This window comes from Falco peregrinus, chromosome 6, assembly GCF_023634155.1.
Source record: "Falco peregrinus isolate bFalPer1 chromosome 6, bFalPer1.pri, whole genome shotgun sequence".
In the NCBI taxonomy this organism is placed as follows: Eukaryota; Metazoa; Chordata; class Aves; order Falconiformes; family Falconidae; genus Falco; species Falco peregrinus.
The window spans coordinates 69,176,147-69,202,128 of NC_073726.1; the positions used below are offsets into that span (position 1 = coordinate 69,176,147).

Genomic DNA, 25,982 nt, shown 5'->3' on the forward strand with positions numbered 1-25,982 from the left:
AAATTAATGGGTTGAGATAAAGACAGTTTAATAGGACAGAAAAGGAACAGAAAATAATAATGATAATGATAAAAGAATTAGAATGTACAGAACAAGTGATGCACAATGCAGTTGCTCACCACCCACCAACCGATGCCAAGCTTGGTCCCGAGAAGTGGCCCCTGGTCAGCTTTTCCCCCATCTTTATATGCTGAGCATGACGTTGTGTGGTGTGGAATATCCCTTTGGTCACTTGGGGTCAGCTGTCCCGGCTGTGTCCCCTCCCAGCTCCTTGTGCCCCCCCAGCCCGCTCGCTGGTGGGGTGGGGTGAGGAGCTGAAAAGACCTTGGCTCTGTGTAGACACCACTTAGCAACAACTACAAGATCAGTGTGTTATCAACATTATGCTCATCCTAAATCCAAAATACAGCACTGTACCAGCTATGAGGAAGAAAATTAACTCTATTCCAGCCAAAACCAGGACAGACCCAAAAGTTGCATGGAGGCTTTTCCAGCTTTGGGGGAGATAATTTCTGTGGGTCTGAGACACAGTTTTTGCCTATGTAAACTGAAATGAGATTTCACAACAGACCAAATGGTAAAAATACAGGAATTAGGTTGTGGTGATTTAGTCCACTGATGTTTATAAATAACCCAAGTTTCATTTGGAGACAACACTGAGTAGAGGAAGTAATTTCATGTAGTAGATGATGTGGTTCTTCAGAAGCAGCTCTTTTCTTGCCTGGGAGAAAGGAAGTGCTGAAGTGGCAGTATGTGGAGAGGCAGGTGGAAGCATGTAGGAATTTGTTTATTAGCTAGGAACAACACACAGCTGGGCTGTGGGTAAGTAGAGCTTCTCAAATACAAATGGAATTAACTCGTGGAATTGTAAAGTTGTGTCTAGTGAGGTTATTGTGTAAGTTTAATGAAATTTAAGGATGTTCTCACACTACTGCTTTTGTAGTGCTTCTGATTTTATTGGTGTTCTATAGGTACAGATGAGGCAACCCTTTTCATGAGTGCAGTCAGTTTTCTCTTACAGCTTGATCAACATACATTAATTGAAGAGATGTGGTAGTTTTGATTGCCTGCCTGCATGCTGGCATGTTTGTGGTAGCACTGCAATTTTAAGGCTTGGAGTTTGTCTGACATTCTCACTTTGACTGTGGTTTGGAGAAATGACAAGAAATGAAAATTGGAATCTTTAATTAAAAAAAAGGGAAAAAGTGATTTCTAAAAACATTTTCAAAATCCATAGATTCCCTTGAGATAGTTCTTTTCTTCTCTTAAACTGCTAAAAGCTGACTTGGAAATAAATCTGAGCATCCACCAATATATAAACACAATGTACTTTTTAGAACAGAGTAATTAGTTATTCCCTCACCTAATACACCTTTGCTATGTTATCACATATTTTGTAACCTAAAGTGTAGTTTTAGATTAGCAGAATTAGTATCTGCCAACTATTGTGTTATTTAAATAGAAGAAAAGACAATAACAGCATCTCAAATGGACCATGAAGCTACAAATTTAAATTTATTTCAGTTTATGCTGATACCATAAATGATGGTTCCATTTTCTTCTCCACCAGCTCTTTGACTGCATGTTCCCACCCCTACTTCGCACCAGGATCAGCATCAGTGTAGTCACTCCCATCAACTGGATCAACGATCTGGCTGGAAAGACGTTTTGTGTGGTTTGGATGGGGCTGAATTTTTAACCAGGTGACATTTTGGTCCAGTTGTCAGTACCAGCCACCTAAGGAAGGACAGAGAGCTGAATTGTTCCTTTTAGCGGCAGTGTGGACTTAAGTGAGCTGATGGTAGAACAGCACCTTCGGTTTTGAAAAGCTAGGCCAGAACACAGAAGGAGGGGAAGTACTCTGTGAAGTACTGAACTTTGTAAAGAAAGTGGGATTGGATTGCCTTTATGCACCATTCTATACAGCCAAACTAACCATTAGCATTTGTAAAAGAGGTTAAAGATAGATGATTGTGCTGCAAATACTGTCTTCTGTGTATTGTCTTTTCATAGAATTGCAGGATGGTTGAGGTTGGAATAGACCCCTGGAGGTCAGCTGGTCCAACCTCCCTGCTCAAGCAGTGCTGTCTAGAGCTGGTTGCCCAAGACCATTTCCAGGCAGTTTTTTAGTATTTCCATGGAATTTTACATAAGAATTGTATAAATATATTCTTGAAGTAGTACTTAAATTCAAATCCTTTTACATTTCATCTTTTCACAAATATTTGAGAGAAATGAAGTACCTGGATTTATGTCAAACATACTAATTTGGCACCATCTTTATATTATAGACCTGAACAGTGTGTGTCTTGCGTCAAGCTTGATCATAGATTATAACTAATTCTGACTAGTACTTTAATCCTAGTGAATATTGGAAGTAGCTGTATTGCAAACACATTTTTGTAATGTGTAAAGGTAGACCCCAGTGATCAGTCTGTCTGACTTGTTCACATTCAGACTAAACTGTAAGTACGTCTGCCGCTCTTAAGGGAGTATAGGAGTATCACTTGGTGTGTATGTCATCCTTGGTAATCAGATCTTTGTTGTGTGTTAGTACTTGTCGGTTATTGTCTTGATACTTCTGTCTTGCTGAGAAGAAAACACGTGTGTATCTAAATATGAAGGGAGGACTTTTTTCTAAGTAAACTGCTTCTCCCATATTATCCCACTATATTAACCCACTGTATTCACAGGATTTAGTGTCCTGCAGAACTACAAATTACTGCTGATCATTTGATTGATCAGTTCCTCCTTGTAAGGTGGCAATTTCTGTTCTGTACTAAAATCCTCATACATAAAATTGTATGATGTGACCCTTCTCCCCCATCAGCATATATTCAGCTGTCTATAGTTATAGTTCTTTCTGACATGCTGAAGTGTCTTCTGTAAGTCAGCTGGGAAATCTGTGCTGTGTGTAGTGTTAGTGCTAAAGACCTTGGGAGTCTTCATGGCTGATGACATTTTATTAGACGATATGTAAATACTAATAATCAGGTGTCCCTCTGCTTTGCCAAGATAGTAATTCTAGTCTGGGACTTATGCAGAATTCTTCTATGGGGTACACAAACATCTGGAAAAAAAATATTTTAAGCTCTCAGCTTACTGACAAATGCCTACTGATGTTTTCCTGTTTGAAATAGTGGCTCAGTCGAGTTGGTGGAAGTGGAAGAGTCACCCAAGTAAGAGGTTTCTAGTGTTAAGCAACTTCTACCAGGTATAAAATGAGGGACTTGAAATTTCTGTAGTATAATCCAGTTCCACCTCAATTCTGCTTTCAAAAATGTAGGTCTATTGGTGTTCTGGTTTCCTCATGGTAGTTCAGGAGGACGGGCATGGGTCATACTATTCTCTTTTTCTCCAGTGGAGGGAATCCTCTGATTTTATTTATTTATTCTTTTAGCATATGCAGATGACTATCCAGGCTCTCCAAGATGAGCTTCGGATCCAGCGGGACCTGAACCAGCTGTTCCAGCAGGACAGCAGCACTAGAACCAGTGAGCCCTTTGTGGCAGAGCTCACAGAGGAAAATTTCCAACGACTTCATGCAGAGCATGAACGCCAGGCCAAGGAACTCTTCCTGCTACGTAAAACCTTAGAAGAGATGGAACTGCGTATTGAGACACAGAAACAGACCTTAAATGCACGTGATGAGTCCATCAAAAAGCTGCTGGAGATGCTGCAGAGTAAAGGTCTGTCAGCAAAAGCCACCGAGGAAGATCATGAGCGAACAAGACGGTTGGCTGAGGCAGAGATGCATGTGCACCACTTGGAAAGCCTTCTTGAACAGAAGGAAAAAGAAAACAACATGCTGAGAGAGGTAAGTGACCAAGTTTGGGTTCATCTCCAATCTTAAGCTCTTCTCTGTCTCCTCCATTTCACAGCTTTAAGGAGAGAATCTTCCATCCTCTCTAAAAGTTATCTTTTACATTGCAAACTTGACATAATTTTTCCCTGTTTTAAAACTTCTTTATGGCTTCCTTGTGTGTGCTTTCTGGGGTTTTATGCTTTAGGCCCCACTTTCACTGTAGTCTCCATATGAAGCTCTGGAGGTGAATTTTCACAGATTGTAAAATTCATTCTTCCATTCTATTTTAGTGTGAGAGAAAGTAGCTACCTGTATTTAGGAGACAGCTGAGAGAAATCTTTGCAGGAGTAATGGATGATTGCTCTACGGTTTCCATGGAAACACTCCTCTTGCTGTGAAGGGTATTTGATAAAACTATTGGGTGCCCTGGATGCACAGCCAAAAAAAAGATAACTTAAAGGGGACATTGCTGTACACATTAACCCCTTCCCACCATACCTCTGAAAACAGAAAAGAAAAAACATTGTTATATCTGTATTGCACCTGTATTGTATATCTGTATTGTAGAGGAGTACAATGGCAGGCATTCTTCACTATTAATCATCCTAAACTAGTCATAATAAAATCCAGGCTACGTATAACCACAGAATCATTTAGGTTGGAAAAAACCTTTAAGATCATAATGTCCAACCGTATAAGCATCTTGGAAAAATAAAGGACAATAAATGAGTTGTTTTGTAGCCAGTGTCATTACATTTCTTTATATTGTTAAATGTATTTTCCTCTTGTCAACCAACCTCCCAAAGTATTCTATTATTAAGTTCTGAAAGGCTAGTAATTCAGCATGTGTTGTGTACGTACTCAGGTGTGTATGTATATATGTGTATTCACGAATGCTAAGTTTTTCTGTAAAGATTAATTTACATCTATATCTAGTCTGAATGCATGAATTGATAACTATACAGGTATGTGTAACACATATATGTGAATCTAATGACCTGTTCGGGGCATTGTATGTCTACTTTGTGGCTTAGCTTTTTTTTTTGAAAGCCTGGCACACAGACAAAATTGAAGCCCTCTGTCTAAGAAGCCAGGGAAGCAAGGTCTGGCACAGAGGGTTTTGAGGTGTGTTTGAGCAAATTCTACTTAATACCTCTTATTCATATATTTTCTGTGGCCTGACCCATTGTACTTGTGCTCTTGCAAGCATTTATATAAGAAAGCTAGAGCCCATTGCATTTCTAAGCCAGATTTATGCCAGATTTATTTTTATAGAGCAGTAATCTCTTGAGTGTCTGCAGTGAAGATAGTATGATTCCAGAGTTTCTACACCATGCTTTTTCCTTTATTTAGCAACCAATGATAACTGTGTTCCAATTCTTGTATCTATTTCAGGAAGAGCCCCAAATGGCTTCCATTTGTTGCTGCTTTAAGTCCAGCAACATAAATGAAAAGCTGGCAGGAGCTGTGTAATTTTTTAGGAATGCAGTTACATTTTTTTCAGCTATAGATGAGTAGATGTCGAGGGATAAAAATTCTTGTTTCATTCACACATATGTGGAAATCATCAATCATTTAAATCCTAGCCTTTATGGTAAAGGGTTCCCTGGGGAAGGTAGAGATGGGTTACTGACTTTGAAAGCGCAAATGCTGTTTATCTAATATTTTAAAATTAATGACTTCTTGCTGCTTACACAGCTCTAATCCATTGAGAAGGGTAAGCTGGGCGTGCTGTAACTGGTAGCTCACGCCATTGATACGATGTGGGGTCCAGTCTAGTAGCCTTGGGAACATGGTGCCACATGCAGAGTTGCCAAATTATCTCCTTGCGGAACTGGGTCACATCAGGAAGGGTTTTGTTAAGTACCCTTGTGTAAGTGCCCACGTTGAGCTCTGAGCTAGACTGAGCTAATTGAACTCAGGCTTGTCTGCATGAAACTCAGGTCTCATCCTTGGGGCTCCTGGAAGCTGGAGAAAATCAGGGGATGTCGCTGAACTCTGGCTGGTTGTATCTGACTTCCTGAGCATCAAGTTGCTCTGCTCTGCAGGATCTGGTTCAGAGTTGTTACCACTGTTCTACATTGGAAGTTGTCTCTGTGCAGGACATTTTAGGTGTGTCTGCATCACCCTCCTCAGCTAATCTTCCATTACATGTTTGTCTGTATTTCCATAGCTTTGGGTTATTTTAGCCCTTTGCTACCCCAGGTACAAACTATGAACTTTTTGAGCTGCCTTGAAGAAGTCAATCAACTATCTTCATGGTTCTGTATCTAGCATTCCCAGGATCTGGAAAGGCATGCTAAATTCTTTTTTAAATGCTGCTGTTAGAGGGGGCATTAGTATCTCAAAGGGATTTGCATGAGCTTGGGAGGCCAGCATTTGTACTTCCTGTTCTAATACACTGGAAAAGCTGAGAAAAACCTAAATAGCAGTTTTGACCATTTTAGCTGAAGCACTTCCTGAGATGTCAGAACCCACTAGTACTGCTTCTGACTTCACAAGTGTGTCAGACATCTGGTAAAAATCTTTACGGGGAATAATAATAAAGACCTGCATCTTGAAGCAAAAAGGTATCCCTCCATTTTTCAGTTTTGAAGCCTACATGTAATTCAAAGCATGATGTTGAAACTCAGGGTCATCAGATGGTTTCTTGGACTGACAGTGAAGGTGCAGTGGCCAGCAGTTTGAAAATTAAATACGAATTCATTGATTTCTTCAACTATTGCTAGTACTGTGATTGTACTGAAGATTGCACTGATTTCCTAAGGAAAAGAAATTATTAGAGAGCTCAGACTTACGGTTCTGATAAGATCATAACCAAGGAATAGCTGACTGGTTCAGGCCAGTGATCCATTTCATCCTCTTAGTGGCCACATAATGGCCATGTGCAGACACCCAGGTAAGGGTAAGAACAAGATAAGCATGATGCTTCTCTGTAATGCTGTCCCATCTTCCCAACTATTTGCAGATGAGGGTTTTCTTGATTTTTTTTTTTGGTGTCTTGTCAGTTTAGTATCCTCCATGGATCTGCCATCCAGGTACATGGTCATTGTCTTCTTGAGCCCCTGTAAACTTTTGCAGCTGTAGCATCATTTGGTAAGTGGTTCTGTAGGCCTACTATCTGTTGCAGGAAGAACCAGTCTCATTTCTTTTGAGTTTGAACCTGTCTCCCAGTAGCCTCATTGGCAGCTTCTTGCACTGGAAAATACAGAGAATGAGTGATTGCTACTCACAATTTCAGATTTGTCATATCTCTTCTGTGTTCTCTCTTCTTCCAGGCTGAAAAGTCCAATGCTGCTTAATTATTCCTCATATAGAAGATATTGCATATCTTTGAACATCTCCCAGAGCACTGTCTCAGTCTCCCATACCCATGTTCCTGCAGATATTGAGACGTATCTCCATAAGCAATTTGACTTTCTTGGGCTTTTCCCTAATATCCTGAATTCTGGGGAACTCAAGCGATTTTTCCATACAAGTGTGTAGGAAAGGTCCTATATCTAGCACAGGATGCATTTGGCAACTCACTAATACAGAGGACAGTCTCTCATTAATACAAAATAATGAAAAATTAAATGTCTAATTGAACATCTGAACACAGGGATGGATCTGGATGCCCTAACTTCAGCAGATGAAAGTGTGGCTGCATACATTCCTCTACCCTAGAAAACAAGCTTAAGCTTCATAGTTTATAAAAAGATAGCTGCTGTTTTGACTATCCCTTCTTAAGTCTTAGTGAAAATTATTCATATTATTGTTGGTATTCTAGACTTCACTTTCAGAAACAAAATTATTATCATACCAGCAAGAAATACTTGACAAAATCCAGCAGCTGGGCTACAGCTTCCAGAATAGCTCCCAAGTTACATTAACTGCCACCTCATTGTTCGAGACTCACCTGTTGCAGAATTATCAGTGATGGCAGTGACAGCAGATAGCTCTAAAGATAACGAAGCTTGCTGTGCTCTTCTTGAAAACCTCCCTGCTCCCCTCCCCCCCCATCCCCCCAAATGCTAGATGCACTGAATAGAAATAAATTTTTCTCAGCTACACAGAGTACTAGACCAAATATCAGTGCAACTTATGGCAGAATATCATGTGAATGTGTCCATATCTGGTGTTCTAGACACTTGGAGTACTACGGACAAACTATGATTCATAAGGACAGTCCAACATCATTACACAAACTTGGTTAAACCTTTCTCTTTGGTTTGTTCATTACTGTCTGTCTTCAGGAATAAACATCTGAAGAAAACTAAAATCATACACCTCTGGCATCACAATCAGTAAAGAGGTAACTTCTTGAAAGTTTTTGGATAAAGATTTTAGTCCAGCTTTCTCATCTGCCTAGAAGAAAGGATAAAACCAAAGCTTTCTGTATTGGCTCTACCCAGGGGGAACAAAAAGAAGTTGCTCATCGTCTGTTATGGTCAGATATTCGCCAAACAACTTTGGCCGTGTTGTCCCACTTTCTTACTCCTTCACAAGTGCTATCAGCACAGACTTTACAACAGTAGTTAATCTGATGACCTGTTTATGTCTGGGTTGCTACTGGACATGCATACTCTGCAAACCAAATACACCTTTGTTCACAGCACTCTATGGCATATACTAATCGTAGTCTCCAAGATATACTGGCATATCGCTGCTTTCTCTTGCTCAGGTAGGGATATCCTTTGGTGTCTCAAATCATAAGAACTAAGGAGGATCCCAAATGTATTCCCTTCTTTTCATTGGCCAGTGTACTTACTGGTATCTACCGAATACACCTATGAAGCCATCAATCCCATCTTGCCTTGTATAACATAAATTGAGAGTCCTGGTAATATACATGGCCCCAGCTATTGCCTTTTCCTGAAAAGATGCAGCAGAAGTCATGCACAGTGCCAGTTGTTCTTCCTTTGTAACAGTTTTACCACATATTTGTAATGAAGGATTACATAAGTCCTGCAAGTGGTTTGTGATCGGCTGTAACTGTTGTCAGTACCTTCGGCAGCAGGTCAAAACCAGCTCTAAGTTAAACTGTGATCTTGTAGCTGTAGCATTCTCGTGAGAAAAGGGAGCAATTATCTCAAACTTTGAGGCTAAGCCGGTACTGAAGGTGGTGTGAGGTGTTCATTGAAATATCAGTGTAACAGAATGTCAACATAGTTAATCATAAAGAATGAAACAGCCATTTGATTTGATAGGTAAAATCGGGACAGTTATTCCCTGAACGGTGAACCCGGGTCTGGGAGAGATGGCCGACTACAGCCTTTTATTCAGAAACAGGGGGAAGGCTCTTTGATCTGGAAGGTTTCTTCAGGTGTCAGTTCTAGATTCAATGTTTGCATGTTACAGTGGTGTGGCACAACGAAGGAACCAATGATAGCTTTGTAACTTGTGTCGCAAAACCTGTGTTTGGTAGTAAATGACAGTTTTGATTTTTTTTTTTTAAATAATAATCGGGCCCATTCAGACAAGGTCAATTTTTAATACAACTGAGTGCACAAGTGAATTAAGGAGTTAGGGATGTGGCACTTAACAAATAAAGGGTAGCTTTGTATGTAAAGCAGTCACTGAAATGGGTCATTCATAAGGGCACTCATTGACAGTGAACTTAAGGAAAGAGGCTATGGCAGAAAAAGCTATCATTTCTTTTCATCTTCAGTGTTTGCTGAAACGGCGACCCCACAAAGTCCTGTTTGTGAACTGTCTTACAGCTATCTAGCATGGCCTTATTACAAGAGCTGATCCCTGTTTGTAGCTATTTGACTCTTAACAGTGCTCACTTTATTCTAGGAAGTAACACTAAATTTCTGTGAGCATCTTCATTATGCCTCCACTTAGGGCAGGTGCCTGTCAGAGCAGCGAGCAGGCGCACTAGGCTATAACATATGTATACTTGACTTCGCTTTAGATTATCAAACTTGATGTGATGGCCAAACAGCAGCAGCAAGGAGCTGAGAGATGAGTGAGAAAGGATGGATGTGCCATCTAAAGATACCATTGAAGCACTGCTGAAATAAATGAAGAGAAAGGCCGTTTGCCTTATCTGACCAGTTTTTAATTAACTGTGACAAGTTTTGCAAAGAAGTTCTTTTTCCAGGCATTTGTTAAAGTTCTTACCCTTTTCTGCTCCAGGCTCAGAGAAGGGTTTAGAAATTTTAATTGGAGCAATTAGAGTTATCTCAAAGAACACTTTCTTTTTCCTGTTCCAAGACTTTGCAACGTAAATAAAACACGCTTGCAGAGAGAATTTTTTGTTTGCTGGAGTAGACACATTCAATAACTGGAAGTCTTACTACTGTCATATGAGGGAAGATCTTTCTGATGAGTTAAATTAAGTTTCTGCTTTTTCTATTGCTGCTTCATTCTTTTAACCTTTTAGAAGAGGATAGCAGGGAGAAGTGATTTCAATCAAGGTATTTTAAATCATTACGTCTTTCTTAGAATCACTTGTTTGGTCTACGAGTACTTCTGAAACACATAGAGCTTTTGTAGATCAAAATTTGAAAAAATGGGCTAGTGCAACTTGAGAGTATGCATAATTTATTCTTTATACATTTTGCTTTTTTTGGTACCATTGTAGTTTGGAATGTCTTATATGTGACTTTATGAAAAGAATGACAGTTGAAAATATGTAAACATATATAAAATTATTTTAATCTTTCCGCAGTTCAGAGGTGTGTAGCTTGATAGTTCTTAGCAAGTTGAAAAATCAGTGTGTAAAATAACATACTTGTTCCACGTATTTCCAGACTACAAAGAAATCATCAACACCACCTGATTCTAGTATAAAAAAATTCTGATTTTTATATGGCCATTTAATAGGTCATAGGAAGTAAGTAAACGGGAAAAAGCAGAACTGCAGTCATCTGTCAGGGTGTTTTTTCTTTATTGTAGTTATGATCTCATCAAACTGAAAAAAATTTCAGTGGGTTTATTCTTATGCTTTTTTTCGCATGGGGGCAAAAACTATAGAGATTTAGTATTTTTAACTTACTTTGAATTTTTTTTTTCTATATGAATGAGCTTTTTTGTCTTCAGAGACATTTTTTTCTTTCTTTTTATTCATACAAGGGAAAAATCCTAACTAGTTCATTTTAGCACCTCCATCCCCCTCTAGGTGGGGTTTTGTTATATTAGATGATTTTCTTTGTCAATATGTATTACATGATTTGCTTTGTTACAAATTACAGCGTAGGTATACTTTCCTTGGAGATGTTAATATTATCCTGCACTTTTTCTTCAGTAGAAATGAAATTTGTGGACTTTTGTTTCCGCAAGTGTGGAACTTTGCAGTGGAAGAGAAAAAATAATTGAAAATGCCATTAACAAGTTGGAAGCTAATTTAAGTGGAAAAAAATATGCATTTTCACTTTAAATAAGAGGGAAGAAAGGAAAAATGAGGAACTAATAGTACATATGTGAATAAAGTTCTACATGATTAAGATTTTAATATTTAATTGACTTTTCTTTAGCTTTTGAATTCACGCTTCTGTAGTCAGTTTTCAACACAATGGCTTGCTACTTGAAAGTAATAGGATGATTGGAATTGGTCTCATATTTATCTTGCTTTTACTGTAACGCTGAAGTTTTGAGGGATTTTGCTTTTGTTTCTTGCTGATTGGAATACTGAGATGAACTGGAAGCTGAGTTTTAATTTTCACTTTAGATGAGGCTTTTGTTGACAAACTTAAGTGTCCTAATATCTGAGGTTTTCATCAGATTTAGAAATCACTGTCTGAATGTATTCATAAAATTGCAAAACAGAGAGATCAGTTTCTTTACCAAGGTAACTGAGCTTCAAAGCAACCGGCTCTCTCCATTATCGATGTGTGTGCAATTTTCAGTACATCTTTCAAAGTTAAGCTCTTTATTAATACAATCAATTTATTTTTTAGGGAAATATGTTGATTGTGTTTGCAAATGCTGGAAATGACAAATGGAAAAATACAGAAATAATTTCTGAAAAAAAAATACCATGATTATTGGTTCCAAATTTGAATAACTGTATCTTTTTAGTAGCAAAACTCTAATAGTAATGAGACAAATTACACAGGACTCTTATTACACATTCTCTTTTCAGTTTGGTTTTTTTTTGTGTTGCAGAAATAGTAGCTAAAATTACTGGTATTGAGCACTTTCTGAAAAATACTCATAAAAATCCTGGAACTAAACAATTAAAATACTATCCAGTCTCTTCTGGTCCCAGTTAGTAATGATGTTTTCATAAATGAGTCATGCAGGTTGAAGGGCTCTTCCAGAGGTAATTTCATGCAACTTCCTTCTCAAATCAGCAATTTCAAGTCACAGGGATTCCACAACCACTCTGGGCAACCAGTGTTTGGTTGCTCATCTGGTAAAATATTTTATTTATTAACAAGTCAGAATTTTCTGCGCTGCAACTTTTGCCTGTTGCCTATATCCTTCTCCTGTGCGCTTCTGAAAATATTTTTGTTTCCATCATCATCTTGACGGCTTCCAGTTAGATAATTCTAGAGAGCTTCGAGATTCCCCCCAAGCCTTCTTTTCTCTTCAGCTGAACAAACCCAGTTCTCTCATCCTCTCCTCTTACATCGTGTGTTCCAGTCCCAACCACCTTGGTGGCTGTCTGTCGGACTCTCTTCAGCTTTTCAATGTCTTCATTGTACTGCGGGAGCCAAAAATCTGGCACAGTACTCCAGCAGTGGTCTTGCAAGAGCTGCATAGAGAGAAATAACTGCTTCCCATCTCCTGGTTGTGTACTTTTGCTAATACAGCCCAGGATGTAGTTGGCCTTGGTTTTGGTTTTGTTGGTTTTTTGGTTTGTTTTTATTTTTACAGCAAGGGCACACTGCTTACTCCCAATTCTTGTTTTATCCAGATTTCATATAATCTGCAAACTTGCTGAAAAGGCTGTCTATCCCATTGTTTAGATTATTAATAAAGGCACTGAACAGTATTGGCCACAGTACCACCCCCTGAGGGTTGTCAATAGTAAGCAGCTACCCATTGGGCTTCATACTGCTAATCACCAGGCTTTGAGCCTGACAATCCAGCTGATTTTCCAGCCACCTTGTTAACTACTTCTCCAGTCTATACATCACCAATTTGGCTACAGGGATGTTTTGGAGGCTGTGTTGAAGGCATTAAGTCAAGACATGCAACACCCATTTCTCACCATTTACCCACACCACCAGTTACTTCATAGTAGAAGAAAATCAGGTTAGGTACTGATTTGTCCTTCTACACAATTATAGATCTATTTGATCTTACAGATCTATAAAATAATTTCAAAAATTAACAATGATAGTTAATAATGAACTGATCAGTGTTCGTGAAATTTTCCTTTGGGTATAACATTTGTGTTTCATTGTAATTAATTGAAACTAGGTTGCTAAAATTTTTCAAAGGTTTAGACGTGAAAGGTTGACAGAAAAGCCATCTAAACTTTAAGTACAAAATGTGTAACATTCACTTAGGCCTGGACTACCTGTTGGAGAATAAAACCAATTATTTCTTATTTAATTAAAACTGTCCAGTCCACTGAATGATGCAAGGATCCTGCACAGAACATCATATTTGATTGTATAAAGACATGAGTATGCCAGTTAAGATTAAAAAAAGTCAGAATTACAGCTGTGTTTTTTAATTGCACATCATATTTTTTGTCAAATTTTTAAAAAAGGAATGTATGAGAGAGCATATTTTTCTTATTCTCTGTGTGGTACCTGCTGCCTGATTTTGTAGGTTCTGCAGGAAATGGAAGGCATGTCCTTTTTTGCTTTGGAAAGTGCTTATCTTGTGCTACTGAGAGATAAGTTGCTGTATTTTTAAGCCTACTCCGCTATAAGAACATCATTGCATAAAAGTGCACGTTCACATTTCTACCAAATCCTATGCAAAATCAGAGGCAGGAGTAACTGAAGGAATAACAGTGCATGATATGGCCAGGTTCTGAAGGAAGAAGAGGTTCTGATTAAATCCCTTCATTTTTATGTACATGTGTATGATTTCTTAGTATTTTTGAGAAATAGTGCCAATATTGCTCAGTGTTGAGGACTCCTTCAATTCTAAACTATGTTCTCGAATTTTCAATTATATTGGCATTTCTTGTCAAGAAAAAACCCCGCAGAATCTGTCATTCCTTATGGTGCATTAAAATCACTTTATCACAGCTATTTACATATCCGATGTTCTCAGTACATTTGATCAGCAGTTCTATGTCATTATGCTGACCAGAAAAATTACAGTATTGTTTCTCATAGGGGTACTGTAGTACTTTGCAGACCTATTTGGTAGATGTATTATGATGCACACCTTGATTTTATATCTTTTTTGAAGTGGATTTTCTTATTTTTTTTTAAAGGAAGATAGCTATTATTAACTAAAAATTGGTAGTGATGAAGTACCAACCCCAACTTTGGTTAAATGGCCACACTGTTTAAAACTTCTGACTATTTCTAGCCATCAGTTTCTAGTTATTGAATCCCAGTGGTTTTAAGACAGAACAATATGTACTGAATTTGTGTTGCCAGTGAAGGTACTTTAAAGTTGTGATCAATTTGCACTATAACTTCTGTTTTGATTTTTTTCCCCCTGAAGACAAATTATGCTCCTGCAGTCATTATTTGAACTCTGGTCAATATATCGATATCATTTCTAAGTTGTAGACACACAAAGTGGACATGGTATACCTGTACTGGTAGCTCTAGCACCAAGCAGGTAATAAAGTGACCCTCCACCTAAAGATTTTCTTGTTTATGTCAAGTAATTGTAAAAACTCTAGTAGCTTGTAGTAATGGGGTACTAAACATGAAACTTGGAACAGAAATTGTATAATTGAGCATTCTTCAATATTCCTGGGAATGTTGTCAAGATACCTTGTAGCTAGACATTCCCACTGGTTAAACTGAAAAAGAAATATGTTGCATATTTTTAATAGTAATAATAATTATCAATGAAAAGCATGCATGTTGCACATAATTTGAGAGCTACTAGCTTTTTTTTAACCTTTCTGTTGTCTTTTTTAAAATAAAGGAATCATTGAATGTATAAAAACCCTAAAAATATAAAGCATATATATAAGAGCCACCCCTTGTTATATTAAGTTGCATTCAAAGTTAAGCAGAAGTTGAAGTTTACTAATCCATTAAGGAACAGTATCAGTTACATGTTTTAAGTTCTTTATGTGTGAAAGCAGAACAATGGAGTAATGCTTTATTACTTTATCAGAATGGATAACTTGCAAGGATTGAAGGATTAAGTTTTGTATCTTTCTGATCCTGATATGTGTGTGTGGTCCTATGCTTTTAATTATTGTGCAAAGTCCTGTTTTGAAGATAAAAATATTAATTTTCATTCATCTGTGTGGGGTGTGTCCATAATAGAATCTGAATGCATCAGAGATATGATATATTAGCATTTCTCCATTCTGCCACTGAAAGGTAAGTATGTAACCTGTATTTCACAATTAAGAAGGATATCTACTCAGTGTCTTCCTTCAGCAGCCACACTTAAATCTGTGTTCTAGGGAGGTTCAGTCTGCCTGTAGCCCTGCTTTTAGGCTTTTCAGAATAGTAGGCATGTTGCCAAAATTAAGTCCTTACTATGCAGTCAAGAGGTGGGAGGTGGTTTTCAGCAGGTTATGTCATCCGAATCACAGGGAAATTACTTAAGATGGTAGCAGTAGGACATTTCCTTTGCTGAAGTGCAAAGCATCAATTCAGACTGTGGAGGTACAGGCCTTTCTAAAGAGAAAAGCTTAGAAGAATTTTCCATATGTGGAAACGCTGTGCAATGTAAATAGCAGACACTGGTGTGTCAGCATCTCTTTTAGTGACATGCTGTTCTCTTACTGTGTATTCCATATATTCCATTTCTATAGTAGTAGTTGCTTTTATGTTCTCAGGTCAGAGACCACGTCTCTGCACAAGTGGAAATTATCTAGTATGTAATTGCACTACTAAAATAAAAATAATAAATTGTTTAAAATAGGCTTTCGGCCTATTATTTTTTTACCTTTTATCTTTTGTTTTCTCGGTTTCTAGGATTTTACAAGAGTTTGTTTTAATTTCTTTTCTATTATTAAGCTCTGTTTCATTTTATTCTACAATGATAGTCCTTGGATGGTTGTATAATTGATGTGATAGGAACAGCTGGAGATACAACTTTCTGTATTTAGTGAAAGCTCGCGCAATTCAGAATAGGATACTTTTCACTCTTGGATCTTTCTTTACCTTTTTAAGCTCAAAATTTAATCTTCAGAATTATTCCTTTTTTCCCTGACTTTTGAAGTTTTAAGAAGCAACTTTTTATTTTAATCCTGAAATTTTGGGGGATTCAAACTCTCTTTTCTTCCTATACCATATAAGCTTTTTATAAGTGGATGTGAATTTGAACGTGCCACCAACATGTGATTGGGGCATCTTTCTTTTAACTATGGACTGGTTTTACTAGCTTGCTCTTAGAGGAGTTAAATGACATTATTGGAGTTCTGTTGTTTATATGTATATTCTTGGTAGGTGCTGTTGTAGCCAAGCAGAGATTACAGAATAATTTGGTATTACAGCAGTATATGATGTGTGGTACAATAAACGTTCTCAAATACCACCTCACATAATGTGCCGTGTGAATTTACGAAAAGGATGGTATGTGCCTTAACATCTCTGTTCCTCTCAGCCTGGGAATTGCAGGAAAGACATGAGAATAATGAGAAGGGACTGGAGGATGCGGTGCGTGTATGAGCCTCTCCAGAGGGATAGTCAGAAGTTATGTTTCTTTCTTATTCAGATGTTTGCGTATTTCTACAAGGAGTGCGGTTCACTTCAGCCAAATAGATACAGGCTTGCTGTTCCAGAACAGTGAAGTACCTGGATGCCTCTCCACCAATATGCTGCTCGGTGAATCTATGAATGGAGTTCCCAGAGTCCACTCTGCAAACTTCAGATATGGAGATTTTTCAGAAGGAAGCCACTCCTACCGCTGGAGTTGTACAAAAGCCTCCTTGGGAAATTTCTGAAGGCTCCAGTCTAGCTAGAATGTCATACATACTAAGATATTGAAAAGGTGCCTGTAACAACATTGTGCCAGTGGCAAGACAGAAACTCATTGCTGTCCAGAGCTCATGAGAAGGACTGACAGCCACAATATCTTGGAATTAAGGTGCAGTTCTTGAATCAGCACATTAGAACTGGCTGAGATGGAAACAGGGGAAAAATATACCACAGCTACCTTAAAGAGGGCAGCTGAGATCATTCCCTGTGGAGGAAGACCAAGGATACTGAAAAAGAGTCATGTTTTCCATGACAGGTACTGGTAAGAGCACTGAGAAACAGGTGGAGGTGTTGGATCTGCTTCCCTTCATATTTCTAAATGCTTATGCTGTTCTTGAGTGTTAGAAGCTCGTCACAGTTTATTCTTATTAAGACTATGAAGCACTATGATTTTTGTCTCTGATCCTTGATTGGGGGTAGTAAGATAAGTTCTGAGTTTCTTATATGGCAGTCTGTCCTATGCTTAGTTGAAATGACATTTTTAAAGCAAATTCAACCTCATGCTGAGCTTCTTTTCTAACATTTTGTATGGCAGCATAACCAAATGAATCTCTGAAATACTACCTCTGAAGAGGTGGCAACTGGAATAGTAAGCAGTGGAGACAGACTGGAAAAATAGTTTAATTGATGTGGCTCAAGAAAAATGCCGAGGATGGAGTAGGTAATAAAAGTGACATGAGGGTGTTGGTCCAGTTTGTGCTGATGATGTCCTGTGTGCTGACAGCTTCTTTTTTCTTCTTCTGAGGGTGGGCATAGGAAATGGTAGTAGATACAGGTTCAGTTGGTTGGGCTGACTGCTTTGAAAAAGCTTACGGCCCTTCTAAGGAGATGATCATAGAGATAATGCCTGCAGTCTTTAGAGGGCTCTATCAACAACACCCTGGAAAGAGCATCTTAGTGTAGTATGTTCCCCTCCTTAGATTTAATACCAGCATATTCAAGGTAAAGTGGCTGCCTCACTGATAAAACCTCTTGAGTAGGTAGAAGCCATACCTGTAGAGAAAAAAGAAGCATGCTCCTAACCCTGCAGGCAGCTGGAAAAGTGGAAGAGTGCTGGAGACCAACAGTGTGGAAGGCTGGGGATGAGAAATTACTGATTATGGTGTGATTCAGATGTCTGTTGACAAAAATAGCAGAGAAGTATGCATGCTGCCCTTTCTTTGGGCATGTACATTACAGGCAGATAGACGACATCTTAGGGCCAAAATAAATGTCTGGTCAGGCTGCTTAGATTTGAGTAAATCCATTATGTGAATATAGGTACAGGTAAGTAGAAGAATAATGATGGTATTGTTCCACTCTGGTCTATGTGGTGTCAGTGATACATGACCAGAAATGACCAGAAGCTCTAAAGTTACCTGTTGTCTATGACAGAAGCAAATATATTTAAAGGGGTTTTCTGGGTTTTGTGTTTGGTTTTTTTTTCAGTGTTGGCGGGTGAGGTTTTTTGTTTTCTCCTCCAGAAAATACCACCCTACTCTGCAAACATACATGTAAAAAAAGCTTCTCGGGAAATACACAACTGTAGTATTTAAAGACAGACGAACCTTCTACTGGGTTTTCTGGTTACTACCATTCATAGGCATCAACTTAAGCAAATGGCCTTGTGCCAAATATATGCAGAATTCTTCTTGTGGCCCTTGTCATATCACTACGCATTTCTATCTTGCTCACTTCACAGCTATGTAAGAGCACTTAACAGTCTTACAAGATAAGTAGTGTTTCCAGTATTTTGAAAAGCACTATACAACTCTACCATTCTCATTCAAATAATCATATGGAGCAAGTTGCATGTATGGCTACCATACAAAATGTTATGTCTTCACCATGTCTGTTGAAAGTATGAGTTTGTGGATAGATTTTTTGATTTGTCTTTTAGGTGTTTCAGGGGAGCCATGGCTACACTGTGTGTGCACATATGCTATTTGTTGTTAGGTCAGCTGGTAGCACAGTTCATACTCTATGGTCACCAAAGTATTTTTATGTCATATAATATTAACATTCTAACAGTATTCACATTCCTACATTTAACATTAGTGTGTGGTGTAAGGACAACATTATTGTAAGACAAATAATGAAAAAGCAGAGTAGATACTATATTGTTTCTCCTGTATTCCTACTTGTTGGTTTGAAACCCGTAACTACGTTATATGGTAGAACAAGTTGTTTCAGCATTCTAACATTTTATTCCTTAGTGAGCAGTCTGAAGAATGCTAGTTCCATGAATGCACATCAACAGAAATATCACACAGACTTTTGTCCTCCTGTCTGCATACTGTGAGCTTCTAGAGCAATGTACTATCCAGTCACGTGCTTTCAGCTTTATTTGAGGCCCAGTGGAGAACGATTTTCATCACGCATAGTTAAACATTGCTACTCTGGGGTGTAAAAAAAGTTGGAAAAGAAGTGTGATCGGTACAGCTGCACCCTATAGCTTGTTGAAACATAAACCGCATCATTATTGTTTTCAGTAAGCATCTAGTCAAATAAATTATTTGTATGTCTTCCATGAGAAACTAGTAATGGTTTAGATTAGTTTAGCAGCCAGATGATAGGTTTTTTTGGTGTACTCAGCTGTCATTTCAGTGGTTTATTTTGAGTAAGTAGGTAGTGCAAGATGCAGTTTCTTATGTGCCTTTTTAACTGAGGCTGTGATTCTGTTAAATGAACTTTTCCCTGTCCTTTCTTTCATATGATAAATGATAAAACAAAGTGTATAAACTGGTAACATCAGAAGGCAGCACTGAATTATGCTGTGTTGGAAAGGGAAGCTTCTAGTAACTTTGTTTATTTGATAGATGGGACAAAATGACATTATGCTAACTCTTGCTTTCTTTGCTGCTGCTACAGGAGATCCATCGTCGATTTGAAAATGCTCCTGACACAGCCAAGACAAAGGCTCTGCAAACTGTTATTGAGATGAAGGTAAATGATTGCATATAGGCAGCAGTAGAGTTTGTTCTCTGGAAAATGGGTTTTCATATGAAAGGTGACTACCAAATGCCATACGCTTCTGTTCAGTCTTCGAATTTAAAATAAGTATATTTATTTTATACTATTCTATTATCTATTTTGCTTTATTTGTTATTATTGATCAGTGAAGAGACAGAGCTGCCTCATGACACAATAGAAACCTGCCTTCTGTCTACCTGCAGCAGTATATACAGATTTCTTTTGGTTAACCTAGAGTCTGTTGTATTACAAGGATGGAAATGATGGATTAGTAGGTTTTTATGATGATGTGGGTTATTTTCTTTTTACAGTATCAGCATTTGAAATACTGTTTTGCATTCTGTGTGTCAACAAAATTACAATTTGCAAACTCAAAACCCACTTAAATAATAGGTCATATAGCTAGAAAGATGTCTGTATGCCATCATAAACCTAACTTTTTTAGATGAATTTGTGATTGAATTCTTAAACCATTAACTCAAGTAATATAATGGAACTATGGCAATTTGCCAAGAACTCAGGAGCCACAAAGTGGAGTGTGTGGTTTACACAGCTTTATGCAATCATATTTCATATTGTATGGTCCATAAAGTATATCAGATAGGGTTTGGACAAATACAATTAAAAAAAACGGAAATTGTCTTTGCAAACTATACTCTTCCATTTTCATATCTTTCTCCCTACTTCTTTGTCTGTGCCTTTCTCTTTTATTTTCCTTTTTTCCTATTCCAACTCTTTCCATTCCTTCTCAATATTTTCCATAGAAATTCTCCATCTTTCTACTCTGGAGCCTTTAATTTACCGTCTTGCTTTTATTAGTCATCTTTGTGGTCCATAGTAATGAAAACTAATTGACCATCTGGTAACAATAAGCTGTCTTTACTATCAAAAGAGAAACACCGGTATTTCTGGGAAATGATGTAAGCACTGAAACTGAATACTGTTGTAAATTACAACATACCACTTCACCTTACTACTTCTCTTAAGTTTTCGTGGCAAAAATCCACTTTACTGATTTTAACTTAAGCATCAAAAACTAAGCAGGAGAGCCAACTAGATCTTCATAATGGGCCTTCAGAAAAAAATCTTCTTATGAATGAAAACCTGTATGTGAAAATGTTTCGTGCTTTTTTTCAGTTGTGCGTTGATTATCAGACCAAAAACAGTTATGAAGAATTGCTCTATGAAAGAGTGGATAGTTTCGAATCCTACCTGTATTTCAGGAAAGACGAAATATTTTTGAGAGATTAAATAAAAAAATAGACTGTTTTAAGAGGTTACAATTCATAAATAATACCTGTGTTTATTTGGATGCATGAAGCTCTGTGTGCTGTATGAATCTGTTCTTGCTGTTTCTAACACATAAGACTTCTAAAGAAACAGTAAATCAAGCAGATTGAAAACCTGTAAAACTATGAGGATAATAGTAGATGGACATTTTTATTTTTTGAGCTGTGTATTTTTTAACCATGAAATGTTTTTTATGTTGTATATGTGAGCCAGAAGACTTTAGGGATCCCCAACTGCTTTATCCACTCAAAACTAGATTGTCCACTCAAAACCAGATTGTTGCATCTTTTCCTTGCTTGTGGTGTTTTTTATGTCCTCTATTTCTGACCCCACTCAATTTAGTAGTAGCACAAACTCATGTTTTTGCCATTCTTGCAGTCAAATTTTGCTGCTTCCATTTGGTTAGAATTAAATTTCTCTGCTTCGTGCTGGCTTTGCATTACAAGGCAACCTTTTTTCATATTCCTTTATTTCTTCACCATACACAGTGTCCCTCGCCCCTAGCCATGTTTTCTTTCAGTACTAAACTCTTGCTTTCCTTGAAAGGGATAAAAAAAAATGAAAAATGAGTACTTGGGCACTCAGCCAGATGCTATGTAAAGAGGTGTAGGCTGATTTCTGTAGGAACTTCAGGAGTAAATTTCAAGGAGAGGGACACGTCCAAGAAATTATTTCCTTTTTTTTTTTTGCTCCAATGGTATGTTAAAAAATCATCTAACTGCGTATCTTTATCTGTCTCTTCTAATAATTTTCAGGATTCAAAAATTTCTTCCATGGAGCGTGGCCTCCGGGATTTGGAAGAGGAGATTCAGATGTTGAAGTCAAATGGAGCTCTGAGCACAGAGGAACGTGAAGAAGAAATGAAGCAAATGGAGGTGTATCGTAGTCACTCCAAATTCATGAAAAATAAGGTATTGAGAAATCGAATAACAGTGATAAGATAAACTGAGCTTAGAGAACAGATGAGAGAAATTTTCATAATTCAGTTAGGAGTTACAGTCTGGGTTCCCATTCACGTGCTGGGAAACAATTTATTTGTATTCTGACATGAAACCACTAAAATAACTTTAAAATATTTAAGAGGATTTTGAATTGAAATTTAAAAATACTATAATAATGGTTCAGTAAGTTCAACGGCGCAAATTTAGATTTTACTGTCACATCTGACTTTCTTTTATTTCAAAAGGGTTTTGTGTTTGTCTTTAGACCATTGCTAATCTATTATAAATTTAGGTTTTATTTGGTCTAGAGTCTTTTCAAATGTAGTCTATTGAAAAAGGAGTGTTTCTTTTTGCAACCATTGTACTATAACTAGTAGGTCCTTTTATTATGTAATGGCTGAAAAGAGCATGAACTGTCACTATAGTGGCTTTGAATTATACTCTGCTTCCAGTAGTGGCATCAGAACGAGAGTAGATTTGTTGGGAACACAGGGCAAATACAGCAGTGAGACATGTTGATCCTCAGGTATAAAGATGGACACCAACTACAGAATTGGCTACAGCCAAAAGTCAATTCATTCTTTGTCTCTCCCAAAGAAGTGTTTCTCAGTCTTTTAGTGGGCCCTAATATTTTGTAATGAAAAATCAGGCCACCTTGTACAGCACATTTAAGTATATTGTGAGCAGTCCTACTTTTCTTAGCTTTTTTGTACTCTCTGCAAGCAGTGTACAAATTCCTGGAACAGAGGTTGAAAATTACTCTACTAGGTCCTGAGCAATTGTAACCTACTGTATTTGTCCTGATTTAAATTATTTGTCGAAGAAAGAATGCTGGAGAAAGTTTCTTGGAGATGTGTTACTTGCTCTTAAGTAGAGATGTGTAATAAGTATATGTTACTTCCACTTTCCTCACACGAGCTCACTGATTTGCCTCGAGATAACCACACCTGTCCTTTTATACTTCTGCCCTTTATCCCACGAGTTGCTTCTAGGAATGGAAGGATACCCTCTTCAAATTAGAAACAGAGAGACGATTTTAGCACCTCTTCCTTCCATCCTTTCTTCTTTCTGCCTTCTTTCCTTCTTCCCTTGTTAGCAGCTCTTCAATTTCCCCTTCTCCTCTCCCTCTGTGGGCCTATAGATCTGTTTAGCTACTCAGTTTCTGGATCTTTTCCATCTACTATGTCTGCTTGTTTATTTTCCTGCAGAAAATTTGGTCCTTTTTGATAACAATTCACTCACAACTTGTAGCCATCTACAGTCTTCATATCTTGCTGTCCTACCTTGTTTTGTAATTGCACAACAAGTATTTTTTCAGTATTGTATTGTATATTCATCTGTGGCTGTATCTTGACAATTAACTTTATTTCTCTTGAACTGGAAAATGTCCCTTTTCCTGTCCTAATTTCCTCATAAATTGCAGTTTCAAAACCACTGGGTGAAGTGCCCCATATTTGACATACATAAACATAACCATAAGTATACATTTTTGTTTCATAATCAAATTCTTGTCTGGCAGCCTATGTGAAATTACAGAGACATGAAACTTTTGAGAAGACTTAACGAAGAATGGAAGAGGAAATGAGTGACCAGTGTTGATCCTTCTGTTGAGTTCTTTGTCACTTTTAGTTACTTGGATTGAGACAGACTAACTAGAAGCTGACAAATAATAAATATTTAAAAACATAACAATGTCGTGACAGGTAGAGCAACTGAAGGAAGAGCTGAGTGCCAAAGAGGCTCAAGGGGAGGACCTGAAAAAAAGAGTGGCTGGTCTCCAGGCCGAGGTCTCTGCAGTAAGATTTATCTTTTGTGTGCAGTGGCCATTCACTGGGGCTTGCTAGCTCTCTGACTTTCGGGGTAGATTTTTTTCTTGCCTTCTTTATGACTTAACAGTAGTACTAACAGTCTGCTCAGCCTTGTAGCTGCCTTTCCCTTCACACGGTTTTGGTGTCCATAACATCCCTCTTGAACGGAAAATCTTTATTTCTTTTTTTACTGTTTTTTTAATGGTATGAGCTGTTTTAACAGTAACTTACTCTTCTCTATTGAAGCAGATTTTCAAAAGTGTTCAGCACCCATTTTGGGGCCAGACTTTCAAAGAGATTTGCTTTCCCTAGCAGAAGAAAAATAATTTGAAAACATGTGCTGAACCCTCCTTATATTGTTTCACAAAAAATAACAAAAGCTGGATGCTGAATGCTTTTTAAAACTGATTGTTTAATTTTAGCAGCATGAATTCCTTTGCCATGAAATTAGTACGTTTGCTGAGTGATCATAGTGTCTCACCGAGAAAAGAGATGTGAGCACTTAATGCTGTCTTGTCTTCTCTTGCAACTTGGAATGGTATGTGCTGCATTCTTCCTGAAAGAGCTTTAGCACATTAGCAGTGTGGGTTTAAATCTCTGAAATGGGGACTTCTAGAGAGAAGGATCTTAGTGTGCCACTTGGGAATTTTAATGTAATTAAATGCATTTTAGATGTTTAGATGAGAGCATTTCACCAAAACACAAGTATTTAGGGTAAACATCACTTCTGACATGACCCCAAAGAGAATTAATCTGTTCAGAGAGAGACCAAACTGGTTTCAGAAAGCTTTGCTATAATACAGGCTGCCTACTAGTTGAAAAAGTTTTTGTTGTCTGGAATTTTTAAGGCGGCTTTTTAGTTTAGGTACCTCAGAAAAACAGTACTAGCAGTAAATAGTTCATCTCTTCCCAGCAATTCTGCTGTGCCTAGCAGTATTGTGCAACTGGTTGTATTGACCAGTAGCTGACAGCAGTAATAGTGCTGCTAACATCAATTGTTTTGTATCCAATTTAAATAGGTGATGAAATCATTCTGTGGACATAGTTGCTTTTAGTAAAAATACGAAAAAACCACAACCTAGTATGTTTGAATTAAGTGAGCAATAAAGTATTGAATAATTCTATAAATTAAATTCTTTTTACACTCCTTCCTATTTTTCAATTTTAAAAATCAGTTTGTGTGAGGTTTTTTGAGATACATGTCCTCCTTCTGCTCCCCTTCTTCCTTATCTCCTCATGTGTGCTGTTTCACACTGGAACACAGGAGTGCTTGCTGACATCTTTTGATGCTATTTTAATACTCCTCAGTAAAGAGTTTCCTTTCTTTAATTGCCCATTATTGAAACAATGTTGTCAAGATAAAACCACGTTTACCCAAGCTTTTCCTCTCAGTTATTTCTACTAGTATGTGCATTTTTTCGATTTAAAAAATAAAAAATTAAAAAATTATAAATCACAGCTTATCTCACATTAAGACACATTCCCAAAAATGGAGTATGACCTGGATATTTTTTGTAGTTTATGATGTTTTGAAGCATTGGACAACATACTTTTGACAGATATTTTATTTTTAAGTGTCAGAGACAAAATTGTTCAAGTTAAAAATGGGAAAACTGTTTAGTGTTTAGAGGGATGCCCACCTTTGCTATATAATATGTAAAAGTAAAATATTACCATTTTATTCTGTGACATGTATTGGAGGCAAACCAGAAGGTTGTTATAAACTCAGACAGAAGTCTACATTTGGACTTCCCTGTCCTCTTTAATTACAATACTTTTTTTTTCCTTCAGATTTGCATCAAAATTGTCCTGGGTGATGACTGCACTTAGAATGAGATTTCATCCCATTTCAGTGCTTTCCTTTTAACATTTCTTATTGTTTGTCTTTTTAAATGATAATCCAGCCTACATTTGTTAAAGTAAATTGGCATTTCCATACTGATTTAATTCACTACATTAAACCTAAGAAATTGCTCTCAACAAAGTGCAGTCCACGAAGACTTTTCACGTCATTTTGATGTGTGTTTGCATCTGCTTTAAGAAGCTTCTATAAATGAAAAGGTATTTCTTACAAGATTGAAACAGTGGTTTTGTAAATAGTGGGAAAAGTAAAGGTGTCTCTACATACTCTGTAAGCAAGAGTCTGGATTCTTAGACGGAGAGATGA

At 37.5% G+C, this 25,982-nt stretch overlaps 1 protein-coding gene across 12 annotated transcripts in view; it reads left to right on the plus strand.

The window, feature by feature from the left end:
- ERC1 (ELKS/RAB6-interacting/CAST family member 1) overlaps positions 1–25,982 on the plus strand; it is a 302,298-nt gene that overhangs the window by 62,948 nt on the left and 213,368 nt on the right. For 8 of the 12 annotated variants that reach the window (XM_055808142.1, XM_055808144.1, XM_055808147.1 and 5 more), the window contains exons 3-6: positions 3,401–3,817; positions 19,675–19,749; positions 21,822–21,977; positions 23,711–23,794. In XM_055808142.1, the coding sequence (XP_055664117.1) occupies positions 3,401–3,817; positions 19,675–19,749; positions 21,822–21,977; positions 23,711–23,794 (732 nt within the window). The remainder of the gene's footprint in view (positions 1–3,400; positions 3,818–19,674; positions 19,750–21,821; positions 21,978–23,710; positions 23,795–25,982) is intronic. The other 4 variants (XM_055808146.1, XM_055808151.1, XM_055808145.1 and 1 more) reach the window with 1 other exon arrangement.